Here is a 27,073-nt window from a genome sequence, read left to right on the forward strand (position 1 = left end):
AAACAAGACCAAGTGTGATCTCTCCCTTTCTAGCGAAGATTTGATGAGAATCCTAAGTCTTTCGGATACCATGTGACTTGCAGTCCACCCTGGCAATCAGTGCTAGGCTGACTCCTCCGTTCCTTGTGACCGCATCCTACCTCACGTTTGCTTGCATTGCTGCAGGTGTCATACTGTTTGGAATGATTTATTTACAGTTCCCGCTCTCTTACCAGATTGTGAACTCTTTTTTTTAAAAATTGAAGTATAATTGATTTAGTTTCAGATATACAACATAGTGATTCAATATTTTTATAACTTTAAATGGAGTATAATCTGTAACGAAATAGTGTCTATATTTCTCTGTGCTGTACAATCTATCTTTGTTGCTTATTTAATACATTGTAGTTTGTATCTCTTAATCCCATTCCCCTGTATTGCCCCTCTCCCCATTCCTTCTCCCCATTGGTAACCACTAGTTTGTTCTCTGTATCTGAAAGTCTGTTTTTGTTTTGTTATATCCATCCCTTTGTTTTATTTTTTAGATTCCACATATAAGTGGTAACATAGAGTATTTGTCTTTCTCTGACTTATTTCTCTTAGCGTAGTACTCTGTAGGTCCATCCACATTGTTGCAAAGGGCAGAATTCCATTCTTTTTTATGGCTTAGTAATGTTGCATTGTATACATATACCACGTTTTCTTTATCCATTCAACTGTCAGTGGACACTTGGGTTGCTTCCATATCTTGGCAAGTGTAAATAATGCTGCTATGAACATTAGGGTGCAAATTAGCGTTTTCATTTTCTTCAGATGTATACTCAGCAGTGGAATTTCTGGATCATATGGTAGTTCTGTTTTTCATTTTTTGAGGAACCTCCATGTTGTTTTCCATGGTGGCCACACCAGATTGTGAACTCTTGATGGTGATGTTTATCTCTGTATTCTCTGTGTCTATCACATAAACACGCAGTAAGTCTTTGTATAAAGAAGTATCATTTTCCCCACTATTTTTTTCCTCAGGTAGGATTAGGGGAAGAATCTTACATTATTTTTAACACAAGATGATGAATCTATCGTAGATAAGCTCGAGAGTCTTCAAAGCAGAATACCCTACCTACAAGGTCAAGGCTTAAACTCCCACTCTGCCTTCGATAGTGAAAAGTGCTTCTCTTTTGCCCAGATTATTTCATTTTCTTCCTCCCCTTTTCTTGATCTGTTTCCCTCCTACTTCTTGAGAAACTATCACTTATCTTTTCAGCTTCTCTCCTAGTTTGTGATGTTTCTCCTTGGCATACATAGCCTCTGTTTAAAAAAAAAACCCAAAAACAAACCAAAAAACTCCCCTCCCCCAAACCACCCTTGTAGCAGCACCATGTTGGAGTAGTTACTCTTCTTCCTTCACAATTAACCTTCTTGAAAGGGAGGCATGAATCCATCCCTGCAGTACCTTACCTTTTATTTGTTTCAGTCCATTGTTGTCTAGTTTCTGCACTGTGCCTTGCCTGGAATCTGCTTAGATTCAAAGACCTTTCATTCCTCCACTGCGTGTGTATAGTCGTCTTCTGGTCACCACATCTGTTACCATGATCACTTAATTATTGAATTTCAGCAATTTGACATGGTTTGGGCTCAGAAGCTCCTATGGGGAAATGGCTAGCTTGGTTGCATGGTTTCCTGCCAAGATGGGCCACAAAGAGCAGTACCTCCTTAGGGGATGGTGTGCTTTTGAAGGCAAAGCCCTAGGGAGTGGGTGTCATCTACTCTGAACCATGATAAGTAGAGACTGTCTACTTGAGATTATGGCCTACTTAGGGAACCCTAGTTAACTGTCTGCTATGACTTGATTTTTCAGGGCTCCTTGCTGGAAGAAAAAAAATGTCTTCGAGTTCTTCCCCCAGGGATAAAGTTGAAAAACTTGCCCATCAGTTTAGCTAGAACAGCTTAGCAACCACAGACTGGGGCCATGATGTAAGAACTTTGTCAGACTTTCCCTTTTTAAGCTTTGTTAGTCTTTCCATCATTTTTCATTTTAGTGTTTATAGAACTTTAAAAATTGGAGATGTCCTGCTACCGCATGGAGCAGAGATGAGGGGGGATTATGGAGACCTCCTATACTAAGTCTGAGTACGTCCAGAGTGAGAGTAGATGGTGACAGCTTGTAAATGGAAAGTGTTTATGTTTCTGTTGGGAGGTTGATAGTAAAGCCAATGTGAAGATCCTTCCCATTGTTCTTTCAAGAGTGTGGGATTGTGCTTCCCTGGTGGCGCAGTGGTTGAGAGTCCGCCTGCCGATGCAGGGGACACAGGTTCGTGCCCCGGTCCGGGAAGATCCTACATGCCGCGGAGCCCTTGAGCCATGGGCCCTTGAGCCATGGCCGCTGAGCCTGCGCGTCTGGAGCCTATGCTCCGTAATGGGAGAGGCCACAACAGTGAGAGGCCCGCGTACCGCAAAAAAAAAAAAAGAGTGTGGGATTTCAGGAAACTTCTTAGCTTTCTGTTGAAATTAAATTTGGTAGACCTGCTGTTTCTATTTCTACTTCTGTTGAAACCTTAAAGCATCCATGATTGAGTTAGCTAATGTAGGTGGTTAAAAACTTCTAATGCTAGTTCGACTTTCTCCCAAATCCGGTTTGGTAATTATCTTAAACTACTGTAAGTAGTGCAAACTAAGGTGTCTAAAGCGCCTTGGCCTCCAGAACTTTATGTAGTTGACCCTTGAACAACATGGATTTGAACTGTGTGGTTACACTTATATGAGTGGAAGTTTTTCAGGCGTTCAGTACTATAGTACTGCACTATCTGAGGTGGGTTGAATCCGTAGTTATGGAGGAACCGTGTATAGTGAGAGCTGACTATAGGTTATTATTCAGATTTTCCACTGAGTGGAGGGTTGCTGCCCTCACCTCCATGTTTTTCAAGGGTCCACTATGTGTCAGTGCCCTGAGCTGATTTACAAGTTCTAATGACTGCCAACATTGCGATGTTTATCGTGTGCCGTGTACTGTGCCACGTGCCCCACATACACATCCCAGCTGGTAAAACAATCTCATAAGGTTGGCATTGTTCCTATTTTTTCAGGTGTGCCAACTGAGCGTGGACAGGTAAATTGATCTTCTCAAGTTACACACCTTTTCGGCTTCTGGCCTAGGACTGTGGCCTTTAGGCCTGTAATTCTCACTATTGTTCTGTTCATAAAAGTCACAGACAACCTAAATGCTCATGTTGGCAGTAGGGTTTGAGAATAAGCGTTAGTAGAACAAAAGATATGCGGGAACTTGTTTACTTTGAACCATTGCCTTAGAGCTGGCTGACTGATGGGAAAACAAAGTAACTAGTACTTACTGTGTCCTAGTAACTGAAGGAAAGAAATTTAACATCTCATTTGCTATCATCAGGAGGTTGCGGGAATGATCAGAGGGTCCTACTTAGGACTGCAGTGTAGTATTATTGATTATTAAATAGTCCTCTTACCTGCATTCTTGAGATTGAAAATTTTATCCTGGTGTAATAAATGACCTGTCTCAAATATAGCTGCCCTATTAAGATGAAAGGAATACTCACATCATAGCGGGTAGTTGCATTTTTGGTGGGTCTCCGTGGGAAGTGAAAAGAATGCATAACACTCTTTTTTTAGGGAACGCTCACAACTACCTGTCACAGTTATGCCTGGGTAAGCAGGGAACTGGCACGCCTATCCCATATTTGATAAAGATGACCAGAAAGCAGGATACAGAGGAAATAGCAACGAGACTGAATGGATACGGGGCCTTACGTTAGCTTTGCTACCAAGTAGAATGGTGACCCTTAGCACATCATAATTTTTTGGCTCTCACTTTCCTGAAGAGGAAAATGAGGTTTTGAACTAGATTATCTTAAGGCTCTTTAACTGCTGAAATTCAAGATTACTGTGATATTTTAAAAAAATCCACAGAGTTCATGTGCGCATTGAATGAAGCTCAAATTATGTCTTAGAAGGAATTCATTTCATTATAATAGTAACCAAGTGCAGGGATGTTTTCTTGGCCGCATGCCTTTTCTCATCGATCTAGGCTGATTGCCCCTCACTCACTGACTGAGACCTGCCCTTGTTCCCTGGGGCTGATCCCAATATTGGGACCTTGTGCTTTCATCCTATTAACTGTTTTTTGTTTTTTTTTTTTTTTAATTTTTTTTTGGTTCCTGAGTTAGATCTGAACCCTTGATGAGCGCTAGCACTGAACTCTGGTTGTCTCTTTGCAGATCCCCGTTCTTTCCTGTTATAGGAATATAGATTATTAAACCTCAGTTCAGTGAGTCCACCAGCCTGCTTATCTGAGTTTCTGAGTATCAAAGGAATGTACAAGTTGTCCATAAAGTTCAGAAACGTATACTTTTTTTTTTCAGCAAAGTGAAGATGCCTTTTTTGACTTTATACACACAGACACGCATGTATTTTTCCTTTATTTTCGGACTGTATGGATGTCCTACCGGTTCTGTATCACATGATTATTTCTTTTGCCTGCATGTCCCCCGCCCCCCCCCCCCTTACTGCTTTGCCCGTATTACCACATGTTTATTACGCATCTTTTGACGCCAGTGTTCTGGCTGATTCTCTTTCACAGCACTTCCTTGTTGACTCTGTACACAGAACTCACTCTCAGTGGGCAGGTCAGTTCCTGGTCACGATCCCCCCACCAGTTATAAAAAGTACACTGAGGTCATAATTGTCTATGATAGGGTTTCTGCAATAGAACCAGTATGGCAAGTAGATTTCTTGAATGACAGCACCTGTGAATTGGGAGCAGCCATTAGGAGTGTTGCCTGAGCTTGTCAGGAAAGTGCCAGGACTGACTCCTGATCTGGCATGGGACAGGGATGTGGTGGCACACGTGCCCTTATTTGCCAATGGCCCTGGAAGCCTAAAACTCTGTTAATGACGGGGTTGTTTGGTTTTATAATCTTAGGGTCATATGGCTTTTTGTACATATCAGGGTTCTTCCCTGTTTGATATAGTTTCAAAAGCTACCTTTAAAAGCGTGGCTCTAAATTTACAAAGGTCTCAGGAGATTTCTTACCAATAGAATTATTTAGACTCTATGCTTAGTAGTAAGCACTGTCCTTGTCAGAAATGATGATTTCACGCCTTGGTAATAGTTTCCAAAATGTGCTCTCTGAGTATATTCTAATAGAGACTGGCACCTGGCATTTGGACCAGCTGCCTAAGAATTTTTGGAAGATTGTATTGGAAAATGCTGGTTCCCATGTATTAAGAACCTCCTACAAATTAGGAAGAAAAGACCAATGATCCATTAGAAACATGGGCCAATAATAATAGGTAATGTTTGTTGGGTGTGCCAGATCTTGTCGTAAGTGTTTGAAGGGTTGTGTTGTATTAGTTAATTCTCATAATTCCTTAATGAGGTCATTATTATTATGATCCCTCTTTTGTGCCTGAGCAAGTGGGGCATAGAAGCTCATTAATTTCCCCAGGGTCACCCAGGCAGTATGTGGTGGAACCAGGCTTTGAGCTGAGGCAGTCTGACTTGAGAGCTCATACTTAAAATTAGTGTGTTATAATGGTCAAAGGACAGTTCCAGACCTTCACAGGAAGGGAACACAAATTTACAATGGGAAGTGGAAATTAAAATTACGAGGTACCACTTTTCACCACTCAGATTGAAGCGTGACCCTGGCAAGAATACTTCCCACGTAATGTGTGTAGTCACATCCTTCCTTCCCTCCACTTCATTCATTAATTTAGGGCCTCATTCATTAATTTAGGAGCATCCCCACTATTGGTACCCAGGTTCTCTGCAGCTAGCGTCCACCCTGAGCAGAGGACCCGCTGACTCCGTGCCTGGGCTTCTGACTGCAGAACTGTGTGCCACTAAGTAGGTGTTGATTTAAAGCAGTCTGTGGTAATTTGTTATGCAGCAAAAGAAAACTAATACAGAGAAGTTATCTCTGTTTAAAAGGATTTTCCCCTCCCTGTCTGCCCTTTGAATTCATTTTTTTTTAACAACAAAGATCAGAAATGTTTCCCTTAATCATTCTGCACTTCAGCAACATTTAAACTCTGTATTCTCTTTGAATCATCATATATCCTTCTTGTAGCACTTCACACTGAGATTCATGTGTCATATTAGTCTGAGGTTTATTTTTGTGTCCTTTAATTAATGATGCTCCCAGCACACAGTAGATGTTCAAATGTACTCTCAGTGCGTAGTAGGTTCATCGTGAATTTCAGCTTAAAAATCAGACTTGAAATCCTAGAAAAAACTCATTCTGGTCCCAGGAGAAATCTCTTTATTTGATTAAAATGCCAAATAAACTTACTTTTATTATATTCATAAATATTAAGTGCCCAGTGTTCTTTATGATGTACAGACACCTTGAAAAATGGGCTCCCTTTTCTCATTGAGCTGATGTGTTCCTAAGATAAAATGAAGTGTTATTTAATAAACAGTTTTTCATTTTTAGGCATTTTGGAAAGAATAGCTAGTATGGCATAAAAAACCTTTTAGTTTTTATTAATTAACCAAATGCTATTTGATTACATGCGAACTTATGGCTTAATGAGAAAGCAGAAAAATAGATTATGTCCTTTTTAGTTACAAAACTACTGAATAAAGACTCTGAAATAATTATAGGAAAAAACAAGCCTTAAAAAAAATGTTAGGTCTTTGATAGAAATGCCTTTCAATAACTTGAAAGGTTATTTAATGAACCATTTGAGTCGTTAAGGGTGACCATATGCCCAGGTTGACACCTGTTGTCTTGGTGTAGTTATTAATGCGAATGTAAACATCAGGTGTCTGGTGATAAGTTATATTGTGACCCTATAATAGTATGTTAGCAGGTGATACCTTTGACTTGCTGTCTACTTTTAAAAAATTGTTCACCTTGCAGAGATTGAAGGTGACAGTACTATTGCTTACAGCTTCACGAAGGCAGGCTTAGTCTACTGAACTCTCCCCCACTTCAACAAATCCATGCATCACTGGGTAAAGCAAGTAAGAGCTTTAAAATTTGATCAGGTGAATTTTGTTGTTTAATAGTCACCAGGCCAGGGAACAGAACCACAGCTTCCTGCCAGCAGGCCCCCATCCAACTCCCTTGTTTTGCCCTTGGCGGTTGGATGCTGGACCAGGATGGCTGTGGCACTGGTAAACGGGTGTGCTCAGCGACACCTGATTGTTTTACAGGGAACCTGGAGCTTTACGTTTGGTTGACATATGAGGCATTGCTTTAACAGGTACCCTTGTGATTAAAAATCATCATTCTGGGGCTTCCCTGGTGGTGCAGTGGTTGGGAGTCTGCCTGCCGATGCGGGGGACACGGGTTCGTGCCCCGGTCCGGGAGGATCCCACATGCCGCGGAGCAGCTGGGCCCGTGAGCCATGGCCGCTGAGCCTGCGCGTCCGGAGCCTGTGCTCCGCGGCGGGAGAGGCCACAACGGTAAGCGGCCCACGTACAGCAAAAAAAACCCCAAAAACAAAAAAAACCATCATTCTGTTAAGTGAAAGGTGGTTGAGATTTTTCTCTGGGTTTTGGCAACTTCGTAAAGGGAAAGGCTAGCCTCCCTGTGTGACGGCACGGGATTGGCTAGGCAGCAAGCCTGACCCCAGGCATTCAGCATCCGGATGCAGGAGAGGAAGGAGCCCTCCACTCTTAGGAAGTGACTCTTTTACAGCCCCGTCAGTGGATATGCATTGAACCACGCTTGTTTACTTTTTCTCATTTCCTCCCAAAATTCTGTTGAAAATGACAGAAGTAGTATAAAAATATGAGCAAACCCGTAACTAATGGGGCTGAAAACTGAGAAAGGTGCCGCAGGGCTCCAGAAGCTCTGAGGACGCTGTGGAATAAATAAAACAGATGGGATCAGATTGATGGCGAAACGGCACAGTGGAGGTACTTACAACCCAATAGAGACAAAAGCAGGAATAACTAGACAAATGAATATTCTTAACAGGATCTTGGAAGATTCCCAAGAACTGAAACTCTAGGGAGTGGCAGCAGAAGTGGGTGAGCAGAGTGCTCTGCCAGGAATTCATAGCCCTGAAACAGCTGCTCCAGTTCTGCTCTCATTGAGTTTGACTCAGAGGGCTTGGTGGTAGGGTTTGCCTCTGCAACAAAGCCCTTTAGCTGAGTTTTAAATAAGCTGGGAGATTTGACAAGGCAGAATACCAATGGGTGACTGTAGCTGAAAGTTGAAGTTTACGTCGGGGACCTCAGGTTTCTTTTGTTCCTTCCAAGGATATGAGGCTTCTGTGCCTTGAAATAAAGGCATTTTGCTCACCTCCCTTTCCTACCCATTCCCCATTCTTTTCAAGTGCGCTCAAGAAACCCTGTGCAGCGAGGAATACACATCAGCCCAGACCCCCATTTGTAAAGATGAGCAAGCAACCGCGTGTCATCAGGCATGTGATCAACAGCATGATTAAGGAAAAGTTAATAAAGGAAACTTCTAATTCCTAGTCTCAGATCCAGGAGAAGGGCAATCTATAAAGCAGGAGTTGGTGTGGGAAAGGAGCTGTTGAGAAAAGGAGGCTGTCTGAGAAGTTAACTGTGAGATTGTAATGTTAGAACGTGCTGGCTGGGGGCAGTAAATGGGCCCAAGAGCAAAATGGGAACCACTTCAGGCTGAGAAAATTAGTGGTCGGGAAAACTCAGCTGAGGATTTATTTCAAAATTGAAAGCAGAAGGTTTAAGAATTATGAAGAAGAATTGAGAGATGTGAAGGATGGGTCTCTGAGACATAGTATCCAACCAACTTAAGGAACAGACGTAGAAGGAAAAAGCAGCCGGTAGATGCCATCAGCAGTCAGATGGCAAACAGCTTTTCAGTGAGGGAGCTGGTTCCTCTGTAAGTGTCTATTTCTTTTTCCCACACCATGAAATGCCACTGCTTCAATATTTAAGTGGACACCCCGCCTTCTCATTCAGAGGTCCTCGGAATCACTTGACCATTCTTGTTAGACATAGTGTCATTTTAACACAAAGCTTTTTACACTGTTCATTTGAAAATAATTTCAAACTCTACATGAAAGTTAAAAGAATAATAATAATCTGTAGAACCCTCATATATTTTATATCCAGATTTGCCAGATTTTTCTATTAATAACACTTTACCCCTATATCAGTTCCTTTTTCTTTCTACGTAGGTATGATAAATGTATTTTAAGACATTTGATAACCTGATGCATATCTTAACCCACTGAGCTTTTTATAAAAGTGATCTTGACTTTTTCTTTTGCATCTTTAGTCTTGGCAATATGGTTTGTCTGTCTATAAAGAATATTAGGGTTTTGTTTGTCCTTTTTACTTGGTTAATTTAACAAGCTCCTCCCTCCCCCTTTTAATCATGTTTCACTGGGAGTTAAACTGCTTCCCTTATAAATTAGCTGGCGGCTTATGAGAGACATCAGCTGCTTGAGTGATACTTCTCCATGGCTCATGAATGAATCCCACCCGTCTTTCCTAAATGTTAAATTCTGGGAGATTTACTCTGCTGCCTTTAATTATGCTGACTGTCATATAATATTCAGTCTTCTATTACACAACTTTTTATTTCAGTGCTGTATCATAGTCAAATCTTAATGTATGAACATTAAGCTATAATTAAGGATCCAGACTTCACATTTCAGCCACGGTTTGTGTATTTGCCAGTAGTGACAACTTTTCCTAGTAGCTGGACATTTCTTTTGATATCCATTTTAAGATGGTTCTAATTTTAGAAGGGTTCAAATGTGGAAAAAAGTATCTTGGGACAACTTTTACTGCAATATTAAAAGAAGAAAACTAGACATATTCTGGTAGGTTTTTTGACCTCCCCCCACTCCCATTGTTTTCCCGTAAGTCTCAGAGAAGGAATGAGCTTGGGACTGAGATTTCTGTGTCTCATCTTTACAGCTGCATGCCCGGACATTGTAGATACTGTATCATTAATTCCTTATAGAGGGACATTTGAACACAGAACATTAAACTCAGCTGTATTTTTATTTCTTTCATTTATTGAACAGATATTGTGGGCATCTTATCAGTTGGATCCTCTGGGAAGTGCATGCCGGAGTGGGGTTAGAAGAATAAGATGTTTACACGGGGAAATAACTATGGGAAAAAAGGGAGATGAAGCAGAACACCTCTGGATTGAGATGCAGGGCTAGCCCCTGTGAAAGGAGAGGGGGAAGGAAGGACAGTTGGGTGGAGCAGACTACCATGCAGCTATGGGAAAGTCTTGGCCAGCCCAGCAGGGAACTCTGGTGCAGAGCAGGACTGCTGGGGAGTCTGTACTGTCCAGGAACAGAGAACCTACTTATCGCTGCTGTGCTCAGTCCTGGGCTGGCATTGCCTGCAAAGTGGGTGGCCTCTGCTTGGAAACTGAGGCAGATTCTCTGGACAGTTGCAGCCAGAAGTGGTCAGCTGCCTGCTCTCCTGTGCAGGTCTCTCTGGAAGGGAGATCTGAGTAGTGCACCTCCCTAGCCCCACAAGCCACTTACCTATCAGGCACTGTTTGAATCTTCAGTCTGCTACTTGGTCTGAATATGAACCTGGGCAAGTTGCCTAACTTGCAAATTTTTGTTGTTACTGTTTTAGAAAAAAAGAATAGTATTGGTTTCATAGTGTTCTTGTGAGGAGTGAATGAGTGTGTATCCACACAAAGAAGAAAGGATGCTCAACATCACTAATCATTAGAGGAATGCAAATCAAAACTACAGTGAGGTATCACCTCACACCAGTCAGAATGGCCATCATCAAAAAATCTACAAAAAATAAATGCTGGAGAGGGTGTGGAGAAAAGGGAACCCTCTTGCACTGTTGGTGGGAATGTAAGTTGATACAGCCACTATGGAGAACAGTATGGAGGTTCCTTAAAAAACTACAAATAGAACTACCATATGACCCAGCAATCCCACTACTGGGCATACACCCTGAGAAAACCATAATTCAATGAGTCATGTACCACAATGTTCATTGCAGCTCTATTTACAATAGCTAGGACATGGAAGCAACCTCAGTGTCCATCGACAGATGAATTTTAAAGAAGATGTGGCACATACATACAATGGAATATTACTCAGCCATAAAAAGAAACGAAATTGAATTATTTGTAGTGAGGTGGATGGACCTAGAGTCTGTCATACAGAGTGAAGTAAGTCAGAAAGAGAAAAACAAATAAATACCGTATGCTAACACACACACACATATATATATATGTAGAATCTAAAAAAAAAGTTCTGATGAACCTAGGGGCAGGACAGGAGTAAAGACAGAGATGTGAAGAATGGACTTGAGGACACGGTGAGGGGGAAGGGTAAGCTGGAACAAAATGAGAGAATAGCACTGACATATATACACTACCATATGTAAAATAGATGGCTAGTGGGAAGCAGCTGCATCTCACGGGGAGATCAGCTCAGTGCTTTGTGACCACCTAGAAGGGTGGGATAGGGAGGGTGGGAGAGAGACTCAAAAGGGAGGGGATATGGGGATATATGTATACATGTAGCTGATTCACTTTGTTATACAGCTGTAACTAACACAACATTGTAAAGCAATTATACTCCAATAAAGATGTTAAAAAAAAAAGAATGGCTGCATGATAGAATCTCTCAAATGTCCACCATTATGATTTTTGTGTGTGTGTGTGTGTGTGTGTGTGGGGATGTGGTGACAGTCAAGTTGGAAAAGATCCCTACGCTTTATGAGTTTTTACCTTGTCGTGGGAGACATGGTAAATAGGCAAATATCTGAAGAGTAATTTCCGATAATGAAAAGTGCTGTTAAAACAAGGTGATACGGGCTTCCCTGGTGGCTCACTGATTAAGAATCCGCCTGCCAATGCAGGGGACACGGGTTCGATCTCTGGTCCAGGAAGATTCCCCATGCCGTGGAGCAACTAAGCCCGTGTGCCACAACTACTGAGCCTGTGCTCTAGAGCCTGCGAGCCACAACTACTGAAGCCTGTGTGCCTAGAGCCCGGAATCTGCAACAAGAGAAGCCACCACAATGAGAAGCCTGCGCGCAGCAAAGAAGACCCAATGCAGCCATAAACAAATAAATAAATTTATTTTAAAAAAATGATGTGATGATATGACAGTGAGGGCAAAACATTTTTTGATACACAGGGACTGAAGCATAACACCCAGAATTTTTTCTGCAGGAATGAATGAATGGATGAATGAATGCATTCAATTAACAGAAGGACACAATGGTGAACAAACTGATAATACTGGGGACAAAATGTGTGTAATTGCTGATGGCATGCGGAATTAAATGTGATTTTAAAATAAAGATTATTCAAATCGATGGAGAGTTTTGAAATCCAGTAGATACTCTTATTCTTACTTGCTAGGAGGAATTAATTTAGAAATCAGCATGATTTTCATTTGCCTGAAAACAGAATAAGCCGAGACAGAGTACACTAAAACAGGAGTTGGCAAACTTTTTCTGTAAAGGGCCAGATAGTAAATATTTTAGACTTCCCTGGCCGGACAGTCTCTGTTGGCATTGTTCAAGTCTGACGTCATAGCATCAAAGCCGCTGTAGACAATATGTGAACAAATGGGCATGTTCGTGTTCCAATAAAACTTTAAGAAATTTGAGTTTCATAGATTTTTTCATGTATCATAAAATGTTATTCTTTTGGTTTTCTTTCAACCATTAAAAACATAAAAACCATTTTAGAGCCCATGGGTTGTCAAGCAGACAGGTGGGGGGTTGGATTTGGTTGCCCCCAAGAGAACGTGGGGAGTAACCAGTTTTCATTAGTGGGATAAATGAAGCAAAGCATTAAACATTTACTTTTGAGGAGGTAACATTTATGATTTTAACTTATCACAGTTGGCCCTAAAGGGTTAGGCTGTGTGCCCGTTGAGGTTAGTGACTCAGAAGTGTAGCCTAGCCATATTGCCTCTTTTTCTTGATCAAGATGTAGCGGTAACAGGTGTTATTCTACATGATAAATCTGGTACAGAATCCATTTGTATTATTATTTGAGCAAATCAGAAATGTCAAGGGATGGTAACTTTTAATATGTAAATGTATGCCCTCAGTCTTCAGTATGTCTCTGGTCTTTCTATATTGAATACCTAAAGAGCTTCCCAGCCTCACATTCTGCATGGTATCCATTTAATGGATAACTTAACCCAATCCCATATTCCTCGGACCAACTTAAATCCAGTAATTAGCTTTTATAGTGCAATGAATAATTTTGTTATCTAAATATATAACTAATATATAACATATGTACTCTATTTTGCACATGTGTAAGTATGTCTTTAGGGTAAATTTCCAGAAGGAATAAATGAATCAAATATTATATATGCATTTGTGTTTTTGCCCTCCATAGTGATTTTACTGATTTATAGCAAAATATGAGTGGCTCTTTCTCTCCAAATATAAAATGTGTTATCACATCTTTCCCTATTCGGATAAGTGATTTATGCTGTCTTATTTTAGTGATTTACATTTCTCTTGTGATTGAGGTTGTATATCCCTTCATATGATTATGATCCATTAGTGTTTATTTTTTATTTTTATTTTTTTTGCGGTACGCGGGCCTCTAACTGTTGTGGCCTCTCCCATTGTGGAGCACAGGCTCCGGACGTGCAGGCTCAGCGGCCATGGCCCACGGGCCCAGCCACTCTGTGGCATGTGGGATCTTCCCGGACCGGGGCACGAACCTGTGTCCCCTGCATCGGCAGGCGGACTCTCAACCACTGCACCATCAGGGAAGCCCCATTAGTGTTTAGTTTTATTGAACTATCTTTTCATGGCCTTTGCTAGATTTTCTATTGGGAATTTTTTTTTTTAAAGAGCTCTTTATATATTCGGGGAATTAGTCCTTTGTCTTTGATAGTAGATGTAAATATTGTTTATATTGTAGCATTAAAAATGTCAAAAAGGAGGTTTTTTTTAATGGTCATTTTTTAAATACTTTATTATTTTTTGGCTGTGTCGTGTCTTAGTTGCGGCATGTGGGATCTTTCGTTGTGGTGCGCAGGCTTCTCTTTAGTTGTGGTGTGTGGGTTTTCTCTCTCTAGTTGTGGCGCGTGGGCTTAGTTGCCCTGCGGCATGTAGGAGCTTAGTTCCCCAACCAGGGATCGAACCCGCGTCCCCTGCATTGGAAGGCGGATTCTTTACCATTGGACCACCAGGGAAGTCCCAAAAAAGAAGTTTTTAAAATATACTACATTTAAAAACGTAGTCCCATTTGCGCCTTTCCTTAGTTCTGGAAAATCTTTGGTTATTATGCTTGTAAATCTACCTGCCTTCCATTTTCTTTTTTTTTCCCCTCTCTTTCTGAGACTGCCCTTGTTTTCACATGACCCTCTGTGTCCTCTTCCCTTCTCTTCTGGGACACTTGTCATTGGCTTTAGGGCCCACCCTAATCCAGGACAATCTCATCTCTTGACAATCTCAAACCCTTAACTTCCATTGCAAACAGCCTTTTCCTAATTAAGGTCACATTTACAGGTTCTGGAGGGATGTATCTTTTTGAGGAACACCATTCAACCCACTCTGATGACCCTATTTGATTAGTTATCTGTTTTTTTTTTCCTTCAGGAAATCATATTGCCTTTAAGAATTATATTCCTAACGTTTACTCTGAATATTTAATGCTCTTGAAATATATTTTCATTTCCTCTCAAAAGGAAAATTATTCTGTGTCTTCTGCCATACAGGGTGTGGATCCTGTGAACAGCATTCCATTCTGGGAGCTGGAATAGCATGCAACTGAGAAATTGTAATGCTTAATTTTTATTTCTTTCTGCTCCATAAAGTTTTGATTTTTTAAAAAAACATGTCTGCATTTAAGTCTTACTCCTTTTTTCATGTTTCGGCATACATGATATACTGAACTAACTTGTTTCTGTGTTAAATGGTAGCAATGGACAACAAACTGTTCTTGTATTTAAATTCAAGAGGTGTTGTCTATAGATAATGTGGTGATAACATCATTAGTATAGAACAGAAATGGGTATCTATAATAAGCTTTATAACTCTGGTCAAGTTTTATATTTTTCATTTAGTTACCTCCTAGAAAGTTTGAAATTTCAAAGATGTCAGCAAACATATTGAGTATGAATAGGTTTTAGGTTTATGTGTTACGTGATATTGTGCATTTTTTAGTTCCACAGTCCCTCCGTCTCAAAATTGAGTGTAAAAGCTGTCTGAAGAGTAGATTTATTCACACCGATCCTGTTTTCTTGCACAAGATCCTTTAACACATCAAGTAATATGTAGACTGAATATATTGAAACTATCTTTAAGGTTACAGTTATAACTTTTTAAGTGTGATGAAATGTCTTCCCTTTTACTCTCAATAAAATCTATCATTAATTCTGCTAAAGCCTTTATGACTGAGCAAATGACAGTCCTTTTGCTGAAGCAATACCGAATCTAAGTGAGTATAATTCAGTTACCACCCTGGCAGTTTTTCCCAAGCTACTTCTATATGTGGGTTTCATTCTTCATTCAGAAACAGGATAGCAATGGCACTGAGCTTGGTAGATTGTGTTGTTTTCCTTACTTTTGGTTTATTGGTTGTAAATTCTCAGTCACCATCAAGTTCGACAGCTTTGCTCATTACAACATGAATAATTATAGAAAATTAAAAGAAGCTGGAAGGAGCTTGGTGATCATTCTGGTCTAATCTTTTCTGTCTTAAAATTGATGAAATGAAGTCTACCTAGAAAAGTGAAGTGACTTGTCACAGATGGAATCATTTATTACTTGTGAGGTCTCAATTAAAACTTTGGGCTCTAGATATCAACACTATTGTTCTTTGCACTACTGCCTTTTAAGTTGCAAATAGTCACTACATAAATCTTTTTTTTTTTTTTTTTTTTTTTGCGGTATGCGGGCCCCTCACTGTTGTGGCCTCTCCCGTTGCAGAGCACAGGCTCCGGATGCGCAGGCTCAGCGGCCATGGCTCACGGGCCTAGCCGCTCCGTGGCATGTGGGATCTTCCCGGACCGGGGCACGAACCCGTGTCCCCTGCATCGGCAGGTGGACTCTCAACCACTGCGCCACCAGGGAAGCCCCATAAATCTTTTTGGAATGTAAATAAGAAATGCGAGTCTTAAATCTCAAAGCACAAATAAAGTATTCCTTACTTCAGTGTTTATTTCTAAGATATAATTATACTCAAAATTAAGTCAATTTCAAGCTGTATTTGGTAATTAAGATTCTTAGGTTTATCATCAGAAAGTATATTTTAAAAATAAGAGTTATTCTAGATATTTCAAAAGATACTGCAGGATTATAAAGAATAAAAGAGAAGTAGAAACCTCATCACTAAGATAGTGATCATTATGATGTATTTCTTCCAAGTCTTTTTTTTGTCTCTGCATCTTTTCAATCAATGATATCAGTTTTGTTTTCTGCTTTTTAACTGATTGTAAACAATTTCCTTTTTATTAACTTTCCTTTAAAAGCATCATTTTTTAATGGATGTATAACATTTTGTTGTTTGGTGTACCATCATTTAACTACTCCTCTTACACAAACTGAACTCTTCGGTAGTTTCCAGTTTTTGTCTGTTATAAATCATGTCTGAATAAGGTCATTGAATATATTTTTTGTCAGATTTGGTAACTTGTTAGCTTAGGATCAGTGCCTGTTTAGGAAAGCAAGGCTGGTGGCTCTTGGGTGTGGACTGCTAGGCAGCTGGAGAAATATTGTTCCAGTTACCTTGTGGCCATGTCCAAGTCCAAGTTTGCTTTTGCCCGTGTCTACCACCTTACTTGAAATAACCTTTTGTAATTTTGATTAGAGAAAATGGTGTTTTAATTGGCTTTTTTTTTGTTTGTTTGTTTTTTGCTGTACGCGGGCTTCTCACTGTTGCAGCCTCTCCTGTTGCGGAGCACAGGCTCCGGATGCGCAGGCTCAGCGGCCATGGCTCACGGGCCTACCCGCTCCGCGGCATGTGGGATCTTCCCGGACCGGGGCACGAACCCGTGTCCCCGGCATCGGCAGGCGGACTCTCAACCACTGCGCCACCAGGGAAGCCCTAATTGGCTTTTTTTGAATTTGAATTTTTATTTTAAGATTACATATGCTTAGTTAAAATGAACAAAATCTTGCAGTTCATGCTGTTGGTCTTTTTAATGTGAAAATTGCCCGAAGGTGTAAGAATGGAATATTAAGCTTTATATTGGCACCTAAATTCTGTCTTTGCTGATTGAGTATGTAGAGTTCACATTCCAGCTTGCGTTTCTGAATGTGATTATGATGTTTATTTCTTTTTTGCTAAGTGTAAATTCCTTGAGGATACGAATCATTTTTCATTTGCATTTAAAAAAAATTTATTGGAGCATAGTTGATTTATAATGTTGTGTTAGCTTCAGGTGTACAGCAAAGTGAATCAGTTATACATACACATATCTCCACTCTTTTTTAGATTCTTTGCCCATATAGGCCGTTACAGAGTATTGGGTAGAGTTACCTGTGTTGTATAGTAGGTCCTTATTAGTTATCTATTTTATATATAGTAGTGTGTATATGTCAGTCCCAATCTCCCAATTTATCCCTCCCCCCTTCCCCCCAACCCGGCATGTTTTTGATCACCATCCTTGCTTTAGTAACAGCTTGGAGAGAGAAAATACTACCTAGTAATGTACTTTGATTGCCAGATACATCTTGATTTCAGAAACATTAAAATGAGGGAAGATATGTGTCTTAGAACCAAGGAAATAGAACCTTAAACTTAATACTCACTGAGTATATTAGGCGTTTTCTGCTTTCCTTCTAGAGTTATATGAGGTAGATACTGTTCTTCCCATTCATGAATGAGGAATTCTGTTACAGAGAAATGTAGTGACTTGCCCAAGACTAGTGTAATTTGAAAGTGATAGAGCTGGCCTTCAAGCACAAGTATGCTTGACTTTAGAAGCCCGTAATCATCTCACCAAAATGCTGTGAAATGTTAACCTGCATTAGCGGGATTAAAAAAAAAATTCCACTTAAAGCCAAAGAAAATCAGTCACATGGCTGATTTTGCTTGTTTTCATACACATAGTGGATTTTTTTTTCTTTTTTCTTTTTTTTTTTCCCCTCTGTACGCGGGCCTCTCACTGTTGTGGCCTCTCCCATTGCGGAGCACAGGCTCCGGACGCGCAGGCTCAGCGGCCATGGCTCACGGGCCCAGCCGCTCCGCGGCATGTGGGATCCTCCCGGACCGGGGCACGAACCCGCTTCCCCTGCATCGGCAGGTGGACTCTCAACCACTGCGCCACCAGGGAAGCCCTAGTGGATTTTTTTTAAAAAGAAAGATGAGAGTAGACAAAATGAAAATGAATACCTGAAATCTTGTGACCCAGGGGTGTTCTCTGTTAACATTTGTTTATACAGTGTTGCACTGTCCCAGGTGGGGGGCAGCACTCAGCCTGTACGCAGTGTGAGGGTGCCCCTGAAGTTGCAACACTGTGTGGGATGGAGAATTTTCTGCTAAAATGCCGGTAAGAGTGGCTCTTGACCAACGTTGGTGTATATTGAAGAATGTGGGGTTTGGAGTGGAGCGTGCCGGGGTTCACATCTGCCTCTGCCTCCGCTAGTGTGATCTTGGGCCATTAATTTAACTTTTCTATGCCTTGGTTTTTTCATTTACCTTATCTGGGTATCATTCCCCCAAATAAGGTAGCTTTTGCACTTTCTCCTGTATGGGAATTCCGTACATACGAACGAGTTCCATTCCTAGAGTGCGTTGGTAAGTCCAGTTTGTCCTTAAGTCCAACAGAGTTAGCCTAGGTACCCAACTAACACAATTGGCTCTACAGTACTATACTGTAATAGATTTATAATACTTTTCACATAAATAATACATAAAAAACAAACACAAAAAATAAAACATTTTTAATCTTACAGTACAGCACCTTGAAAAGTACAGTAGTACAGTACAACAGCTGGCATACAGGGCTGGCATCTAGTGAACAGGCAAGAAGGGTTACTGACTGGAGGAGGGAGAGGAGGTGGGAGATGGTAGAGCTGAAGGATCGTCAGCGATAGGAGATGGAGGGCAAGCTGCTGTTTCACTCACGCCTGACGTTGACAGCACAGGTTCTGGTTCCTTGCTGGATTCAATTCTATCTACCTTCTTGAAAAAACGATCCAGTGCTGTCTGGATAGTAGGTCTTTTTTTCTCTTCATAGATGACATGGTAGCACTGGATTGCATTCTGAATGGCTGCTGCAACCTTCGTGTACCGTTCTATGATCGGGTCCTGTGCCTCAAAAACTAGCAGTGTCTCCTGAAGTAAAGAAAATCTCCATGCCATTTCCTGTGTCGTAAATCTCTTCAGTTACTTCTTCTTCCTCTTGTCTCTCTTAGTCCTTTCTCTGGGCCTCCAATTCCATCAGGTCTTCATTAAAAGCGCAACCACTTGTGCAACACATGGGCGCATCTTTGAAAGTTCACAACTTGAAGGTTCGTACGTAGGGGACTTACTGTGTTGGCATCCAAGCTGCAAAAGGAGCGTAGTTGCAAAACCTTGAGAGGAAGCAAGGTCATGTACACATTGTCTGCTCTTAGGCAAGTCCTGCCAACTAGGACTTCTTTTAAATCTTTTTTTTGTTTCCAGTTCATTTTTTTTAAGAGCATCGTCCTAATACATGAGATTTAGTATTGTAATATAGCTACCTGTGCCTGTGCGTGTGTGCAAAAAGCATATTTTCACACAATACAGATTTGCATATGGTTAAGTTACAAGTAATGTTCAGCATTATTGAAATGGTATCTAGAAGATACTGTATTTCTTTTAAAGTCCGTATTTTGTAGAGCACTTGTTCTGCATTTTTCTGTTTCCAGTTTTTAAGTATTCAACTTATGTAAGTTGATTAATTATGTAAATGTACGTGGCATTCTTTATTTTTATTCTGAACTTAAGAGCTATTTTGTGTTGACTTCTCTCCCTTTTTATTTCAAAGTTTTTGGTTCAGTGTGACAGGAACAATTCAAGATGTGACAAGATGTGCAAGTTAGCTATTTTGGGTCGTTTCTCAGAGAAAGAAGCTCCTTTTTTTGGTCAGGCATCTCAAAAATTCTTTGGGTAATAAATGACTTCTTAGAATTCCTCATATTTAGATTGAAACCTAACAAGCTAAATTACTTTGATATTGATGGTGTACATATATTAGGCAACTTACCTTTTTTTTTTTTTTTTGTCATTTTTAGGATTCTGAGTAACAATAAAATATCCGAGCTGAAGAATGGCTCATTTTCTGGGTTAAGTCTCCTTGAAAGATTGTGAGTATTCTTTTATTATCATCTCTTATTGGTATTTTATTCACTGCACTTTCATGGTAAGTCTGTTACTAAACTCTCAACTTTTCAAAATAAAAATTGAGTTTTCCCAATATTTTATCATAAAACATCTCAGAATTGCATTTTAAAAAACAATTCATTAAAGCACAGAAGCGCAAACTTGCTGTAAAGGGCCAGATATTAAATAATTTAGGCTTTGTGGGCCATATGGTCTCTGTCACAGTGACCCAGTTATGCCAGTATCTTGAGAATGCATACACGAATCAACGTGGATGTGACTTTATTTACAAAACAGGCCATGCATGATAGTGGGTTTTAAAGCCTCAATGCTATTTTGAAATTCTGTCATAATGTTTATGCCTTATAAGATAGTCCGGTAGAATCAAAAAAAAAAAAAAACACATCCAGGAGAAGTACTTTCGGATAAACTTTGACTATCTTATTCAGCCATCTTTGAATGTGATAATTCTGTTTTGTTTAATGATGAGGTCTAGTTTTGCTTCTGATAAGATGTGTGCCAAGTAGCACTTAGTTTTTGCCTTGGTGAGTTTTTAATGGATTAAAAATGGATATTGAATTGCTTGTGTGCTGAATGCTATTCTAGGATCAAGTTTCAAATTCGCATCTTACTCATACACTTAGGATAATGTTTCCGATACATCAGGGAGCCAGTCAGAGTGAGCATCTCCATTTCTGTTGGATAACAGACTTTCCTCATTTTCTTAGTTCTCTTTGCTTCACTTTTTCTCCTTCTGTGTGCCTTTCCTTGACTGTTTTACTTAGTGTCTTCTGCCACAATTGAATCCCACAGGACTTTATTGCTTTGATCATAGATGTGTTATTTAAGCATGTAACATCCAGAGTTCTTCATCCTTTTATGTAGGCCTGTCCTTTTCATTAAGATCAAACATCTTTAAATTAGGCTTTATATATATGTGTGTGTGTGTGTGTGTGTGTGTGTGTGTGTGTGTGTGTGTGTGTGTGCGTGCATTTACATATATATAGCAGTGCACTCATGTGTGCATATGTATACATATAAACATGGGTATGTATATACATGTGTGTACACACACACCTGTAAAATGATCTCGGCACAGCAGTGCTTAATTCTCAGATTTTCTTTTTTTTTCTGTTTTCATTCAAGCCCTCCTGTTCTGTTCCACAGAGTCCATGTGCTTCAGAGGATGCTGGCTGCATCTCATTTCTAGACCTTATCTTGATAGGAGAGTCCACACACATTCCATGGTCACTGGTTCAGGAATGGGCATTTGACCCAATTTAACTGAGTTGAGATTTGCTTGGGGCTTTGGGGAGAGGAATTTCCTCACTTTCATCAGAAAAGATGCTTGTACTTCTGGTACAGAAGCCACCTTGCTGTGGGCTTTGGGCCGGAGCCGACACACTGAGGAGTGTGGGGTAGGCCCATCAGGGTGAGCGTAGGGGAGCTGGCGGGACCTCGCCGAAGTGACTCCCTCTGGACTGTTAGAGTTGAATGAGGCAGCCTGTTCCTGTTTGGTTTTCTGTTCCTTGCAAGAAGAGTCATTGTGCCTGACAGATACCCTTAGCATGTAGCACGTTGTCAGGCCTTGAGTAGGTGCTCAGAATGATGGCAGGGTCAGTGCGGTTTGCCCTTTCCAAGGAAGGATGACAGGCACTCCTAGGTGTTAAGTGGTGTCTGTTGTGTTTAGAAACACAAGTTACTTTTGGCACCAGGATTGCTGTGGTGGTTCATGTACATCCGAAGTGTGGACAGCATAGCTACAGTTCTGTGCTATGGTGTGAATTACCGTCCTTTTTACATTTACTTTTTAATTTCCTTTGTCTTTGGCCTTATTTTTAGCCATTTGTTGAAAATAAATCCCTGTACATGTTAGAAACATTAGGTTGCCAGCAACATATTAGATGATATTAAAATGTTGCTATTGTTTTCAGCCAGGGAGCTGTTTATACCAGAATCCCAGAACACCATCTCTCTTATATAGGGCCAGAGAGAAACACACACACGTGTACAGGTATGCATGTATATATGTACATATACATATACATGTACATGTACATATATGTGTATGTATATATACACACACACACTGGGGGACTTTGAAAGACTGTCATATTGTTGGGGGCTTCAGCCTGAAATCCCAGTGATGACTCTGGGACTGGGCTTCCTCTGTCCGGGATCATCTTTACCTAAGCATGCCCTATGCTTGGCATTTTCTATGTACACTTCCAAGCCTAGGCCTGAACCTTGGCCTTAACCACTGCCACGGAGGAGGGTCGCGCATGCCTGGGGGGATGGCTGCTTCTCACACTGTCTTTGCAGGAGAGCCGCCCACTTGAGACAGAAGGGGACAGGGATGGTAGAGCTAGGCTCCGACTGCAGTCTTGGAAGACTTGGCCCCGAGAAGGAAGGAGAGGGGCAAGCGTCCCAGAGGAAGCACCCCACCCACAGAGCCTTCCTCTGTGGGCACGAGCCGGGTGTTGCTCCTTCCTCCTCCACGTTCCTCCTGGGACCAGAGGCTGCAAAGGGCCCTGCGGCCTCTCGTGGAAATGACCCTGGCCTTTGTTTCACTTGATTTCCAGAGCACAAGGTAGACCAAAGAGAGCCCTTAGCCAAGTTGCTTGACCCTTTTGTGGGAGTTCACTACCCAAGGCTGGTTGCCGGCTTCTAGACCTTCCCTAGCGCTGCCCCATTATTCCACCTGGGCTTGGAAGTAGGGTGTTGGTGCAGGGGCCTCGGAGAGGAAGGTGTGGGAGAGGACTGAGGCTTTCCTTCCCCTAGGGCACAGCACCATCTTTCGTATTTATAGTTTCTACCATGTTGCTGCTTTCTGATTTGGTTTGCTAATTTTAAAGACTCTCTAAGTTTAGTACTTTCCATACCAACTCCTTGAACAATCTCTTCATTCATACTTTCTGCTGTTTCCATAATGCTTCTCATTTTCCCTCTCTGCCTGGTTACCTAGCTTTCTAACCTGCTCTGTGTCTTCGCACTGCTGTCCTCATCCTGCGACTGAACCCAAAGACTATCTCTTGTACCCTTCTGTGATTTTCATCCCTGTAAGATGCTTCTCGTGGACTCCAGTTTGCTTCTGGCTCTTACACAATCAATAGTGTATCTAGGTGGCTTCTCTTCCAGGACTGCGGAGACTTTAGGACTTTGTGTCTGAAATAGAGCCCCAAACAATCTCTGTGAGTGTAATCATTGTACTGGTTTGCTAGGGCTGCTGTAGCAAGTACCCCAGACTGGGTGGCTTAAATAACAAGCATTTGTTTCCTCACAGTTCTGGGGTCTGGAAGTTCAAGATCAAGGCCCTGGCAGAGTTGGTATTTTCTAAGGGCCATGAGAGAAGGATCTGTTCCAGGCTTCTCTCCTTGACTTATAGGTTGCCATCTGTTTTCCTCTGGTGTCTTCACGAAGTCTTCCCTGTGTGTGTGTCTGTGTCCTAATCTCCCCTTCTTGTAAGGACACCAGTCCTATTGGATTAAGGCCCACCTGTGTGACCTCATTTTAACTTAATTACCTCTTTAAAGACCCTGTCTCCAGAGACAGTCACATTTTGAGATACTGGAGGTTATGACTTAAATATAAGACAGTTGGGGGGACACAGTTCAGCCTGTGACAATGATGTAGCATTTTGATAGATTAACAGATGTGCATTTTCCCTGCCTGTTTCCTAATTACTCTACCTCAGGAGAAGGGATGACAAAACAGAAAAAAGTACTCAGTTTTTGACCAGTGAGTTCCTGAAGTCCTACCCTAAATGTAAAAAAGAGGTTTGAAACAGATTTAAAAAAAAAAGGAGGAAAGAAAGAAAATTCCTCTTCACCTCAGTACACCTTCCCTGGGCTAACTGGAGAGTTAGAGGGAGTATAGAAAGAGCTTACATGTTGGTGGGTCCCCAGGAAAGGGCTCTGTCTTTGCTCGCCTCCCCGTCCCTACCTGGGATGAGGGGAGAGAGGGAAAAAGATCACACGAAACCAATATAAGGTTCTGGATCCAAGGGCAAGGGGCATCTGAGGCTTCTTTCCTGGGGAAGCAAAATCCCAATTTCGCAGGATCCAGCATGATGTAGAGCAGGAGAACTGGTCGTGTGGCCGTTGAGGCATATGGGCTAGGACCCTCTGTTAGAGTTTCCCAGGGGAGCAGCAGAATAGCCACTGGGGTTTGTTAGCAGAGAGAGAGAGAGAGTTCTTTCTACAGCAGCCTGCTGTTTTGCCAGGAAGTGCTTTAGAAGTGTCCTGAGCTGCTTTGGGGGAATCCAACTTAAGACATAGCTAGCCAAATAAATGACTTGATGTTTGTATAATGACATCATTTTCAAAATTTTCAAAATCACCTGAAAACACTGTAGCGGACTTTATTCCTTCAACCCTCGCCCTTCAGTGTCTCTCCCTAAGTCTTCCAAATGCAAAACCTGAGAGCTTTCTTTGCTCCATTCCTGGAATGAAAGCTGCCCCACTCTCCCACCCCTGCCTCAGCAACCCTCAAACAGTGACTGAAAGCAGATGGTGGGTAACCACTCCAAGAGGAATGACCCTGAGTGTGTTCTAGGCTGCCTTCCACAGGTGCCCAGGGGCCTGAGTATCAGTTGAGCACAGCAGAGATCGCCTCAACAATGCCCCCTTTATTGGTTCTCTTCTCTTTCTGGGCTCACTTCCCCACTTTCCTGTTAGTGTGTGCTGAGGTCCCTTCCCGAATAAAGCCACTTGCACGGACACGCTGCCTGGGAGAATTCTGCCTGAGAGACATAGGCAGCCAAATGTTTGCAGCTGCTTTGGCTAGTTACAGACCCCTGAAAATGAGAACAAACAAATCAAACAACTTAAAAATATGGCAGAAAAGGATGTGGTATAAAAAGCAAGTGATAGGTCAAGAAATTATTCAGACTAGGGCCCAAACTTTAAAGCTCTGGCCTTAAAATGACTGTAGCCAAGCCATGCAGAATAAGGGATAGGCTTAGTAGTGTGGGGTAGGGCACGTAGGGTAGAATAACAGGGCTGGCTGGGTTGAGCTAGCTAGCAGATAAGCCCCAGAGATCGAGTAAACCTGCAAGGCAAGCTCTCCTGGCAGTTCTTTTGGGATGAAGAATGGACTTCTTAAGAGGATTAATTTTCTGTTTGTTTTCTTTTTTTTGGATGTATTAAGTGTTCCACAAAGTAAAACAGGTGCAGGTGGACACACTCCTACAGACTCCGTCTAGAATGGATCCTTTTTCTTTAGGCTTACCACTTTGTTCTTCTAAATGTTTGGTTTTCATTTGGGAGCGTGCTTGTTTTCCATCATTCGTATTGGGTTGGCCAAAAAGTTCCTTCGGTTTTAAAGTGAAACTAAAAGACACATTTTTCATTTTCACCAAGAACTTTATTGAACAGTGTATTCACTGTTTTGTTCCACTACTTTCTGCCATTTTTCAGGCAACTTCATAATTCTATCTTCCCTAAACTTTTTATCTTTTTGAGCAAAGAACTGTTCAAGGTCCCTTTTACAGTCTTCCAGGGAATTGGAATTTTTTCCATTAAGAGAATTTTGTAAAGAGCAAAATAGATGGAAATCCAAAGATGCAATGTCTGGTGAATATGGCGGATGGATCAGAACTTCCCAGCCAAGCTGTAACAGTTTTTGCCTGGTCATCAAAGAAACATGCGGTCTTGTGTTATCCTCATGGAAGATTATGCGTTTTCTGTTGACTAATTCCAGACGCTTTTCGTCGAGTGCTACTTTCAGTTGGCCTAATTGGGAGCAGTACTTGTTGGAATTAATTGTTTGGTTTTCTGGAAGGAGCTCATCGTACAGGACTCCCTTCCAATCCCACCATATACACAACATCACCTTCTTTGTATGAAGACCGGCCTTTGGTGTGGTTGGTGGTGGTTCATTTCGCTTGCCCCACGACCTCTTCCGTTCCACATTATTGTACAGTATCCACTTTTCATCGCCCGTCACCATTGGTTTTAAAAATGGAACGTTTTCATTACATTTAAGTAGAGAATCGCATGTGGAAATATGCTCAAGAAGGCCTTTTTCGCTTAACTTATGTGGAACCCAAACATCAAATCGATTAACATAACCAGGCTGGTGCAAATGATTTTCAACACATGATTTGGGTATTTTGAGTATGTCAGCTATCTCCTGCATGGTATAACGTTGATTGTTCTCAATTAATGTCTCAGTTTGATCGCTGTCAACTTCAACTGGTCTACCTGACCATGGAGCATCGTCCAGAGAGAAATCTACAGCACGAAACTTTGCAAACCACTTTGGACATGTTTGATCAGTCACAGCACCATCTCCATACACTGCACAAATCTTTTTTTGTGTTTCAGTTGCGTTTTTACCTTTCTTGAAATAATAAAACAGTGTGCCGAAAATGTTGCTTTTTCTCTTCCATCTTCAATATTAAAATGGCTACACAAAAATTCACGAATTTTGATTTTTTTTTTTTTTTTTTTTTTGCGGTACGCGGGCCTCTTACTGTTGTGGCCTCTCCCGTTGCGGAGCACAGGCTCCGGACGCGCAGGCTCAGCGGCCATGGCTCACGGGCCCAGCCGCTCCGCGGCATGTGGGATCTTCCCAGACCGGGGCGCGAACCCGCGTCCCCTGCATCGGCAGGGGGACTCTCAACCGCTGCGCCACCAGGGAAGCCCAATAAGTGTTTTTTTTTTTTAAACGCATGCTGATATGACAGCTGTCACAATACAATCTAACAAATTGTTTCGAATGAAGTTAAAGACAACTAAGCGCTACTGGAGCCATCTTACGGAAAAAACGGAACGAACCTTTTGGCCAACCCAATATTTGTTTTTGTCCCTTATAAGAAAGTAGCAGAGTGTGTGTGCTTTTCTTTT

General features: G+C 41.4%; 1 protein-coding gene across 2 annotated transcripts in view; it reads left to right on the forward strand.

Annotated features, from left to right (window-relative positions):
* The window catches only part of ADGRA3 (adhesion G protein-coupled receptor A3), a 119,011-nt gene that overhangs the window by 12,175 nt on the left and 79,763 nt on the right, over positions 1–27,073 (forward strand). For both annotated transcript variants that reach the window (XM_004266197.2, XM_033421595.2), the window contains exon 2: positions 20,138–20,209. In XM_004266197.2, the coding sequence (XP_004266245.1) occupies positions 20,138–20,209 (72 nt within the window). The remainder of the gene's footprint in view (positions 1–20,137; positions 20,210–27,073) is intronic.

The sequence above is a fragment of the Orcinus orca genome, chromosome 4 (assembly GCF_937001465.1).
Source record: "Orcinus orca chromosome 4, mOrcOrc1.1, whole genome shotgun sequence".
Lineage (NCBI taxonomy): Eukaryota > Metazoa > Chordata > Mammalia > Artiodactyla > Delphinidae > Orcinus > Orcinus orca.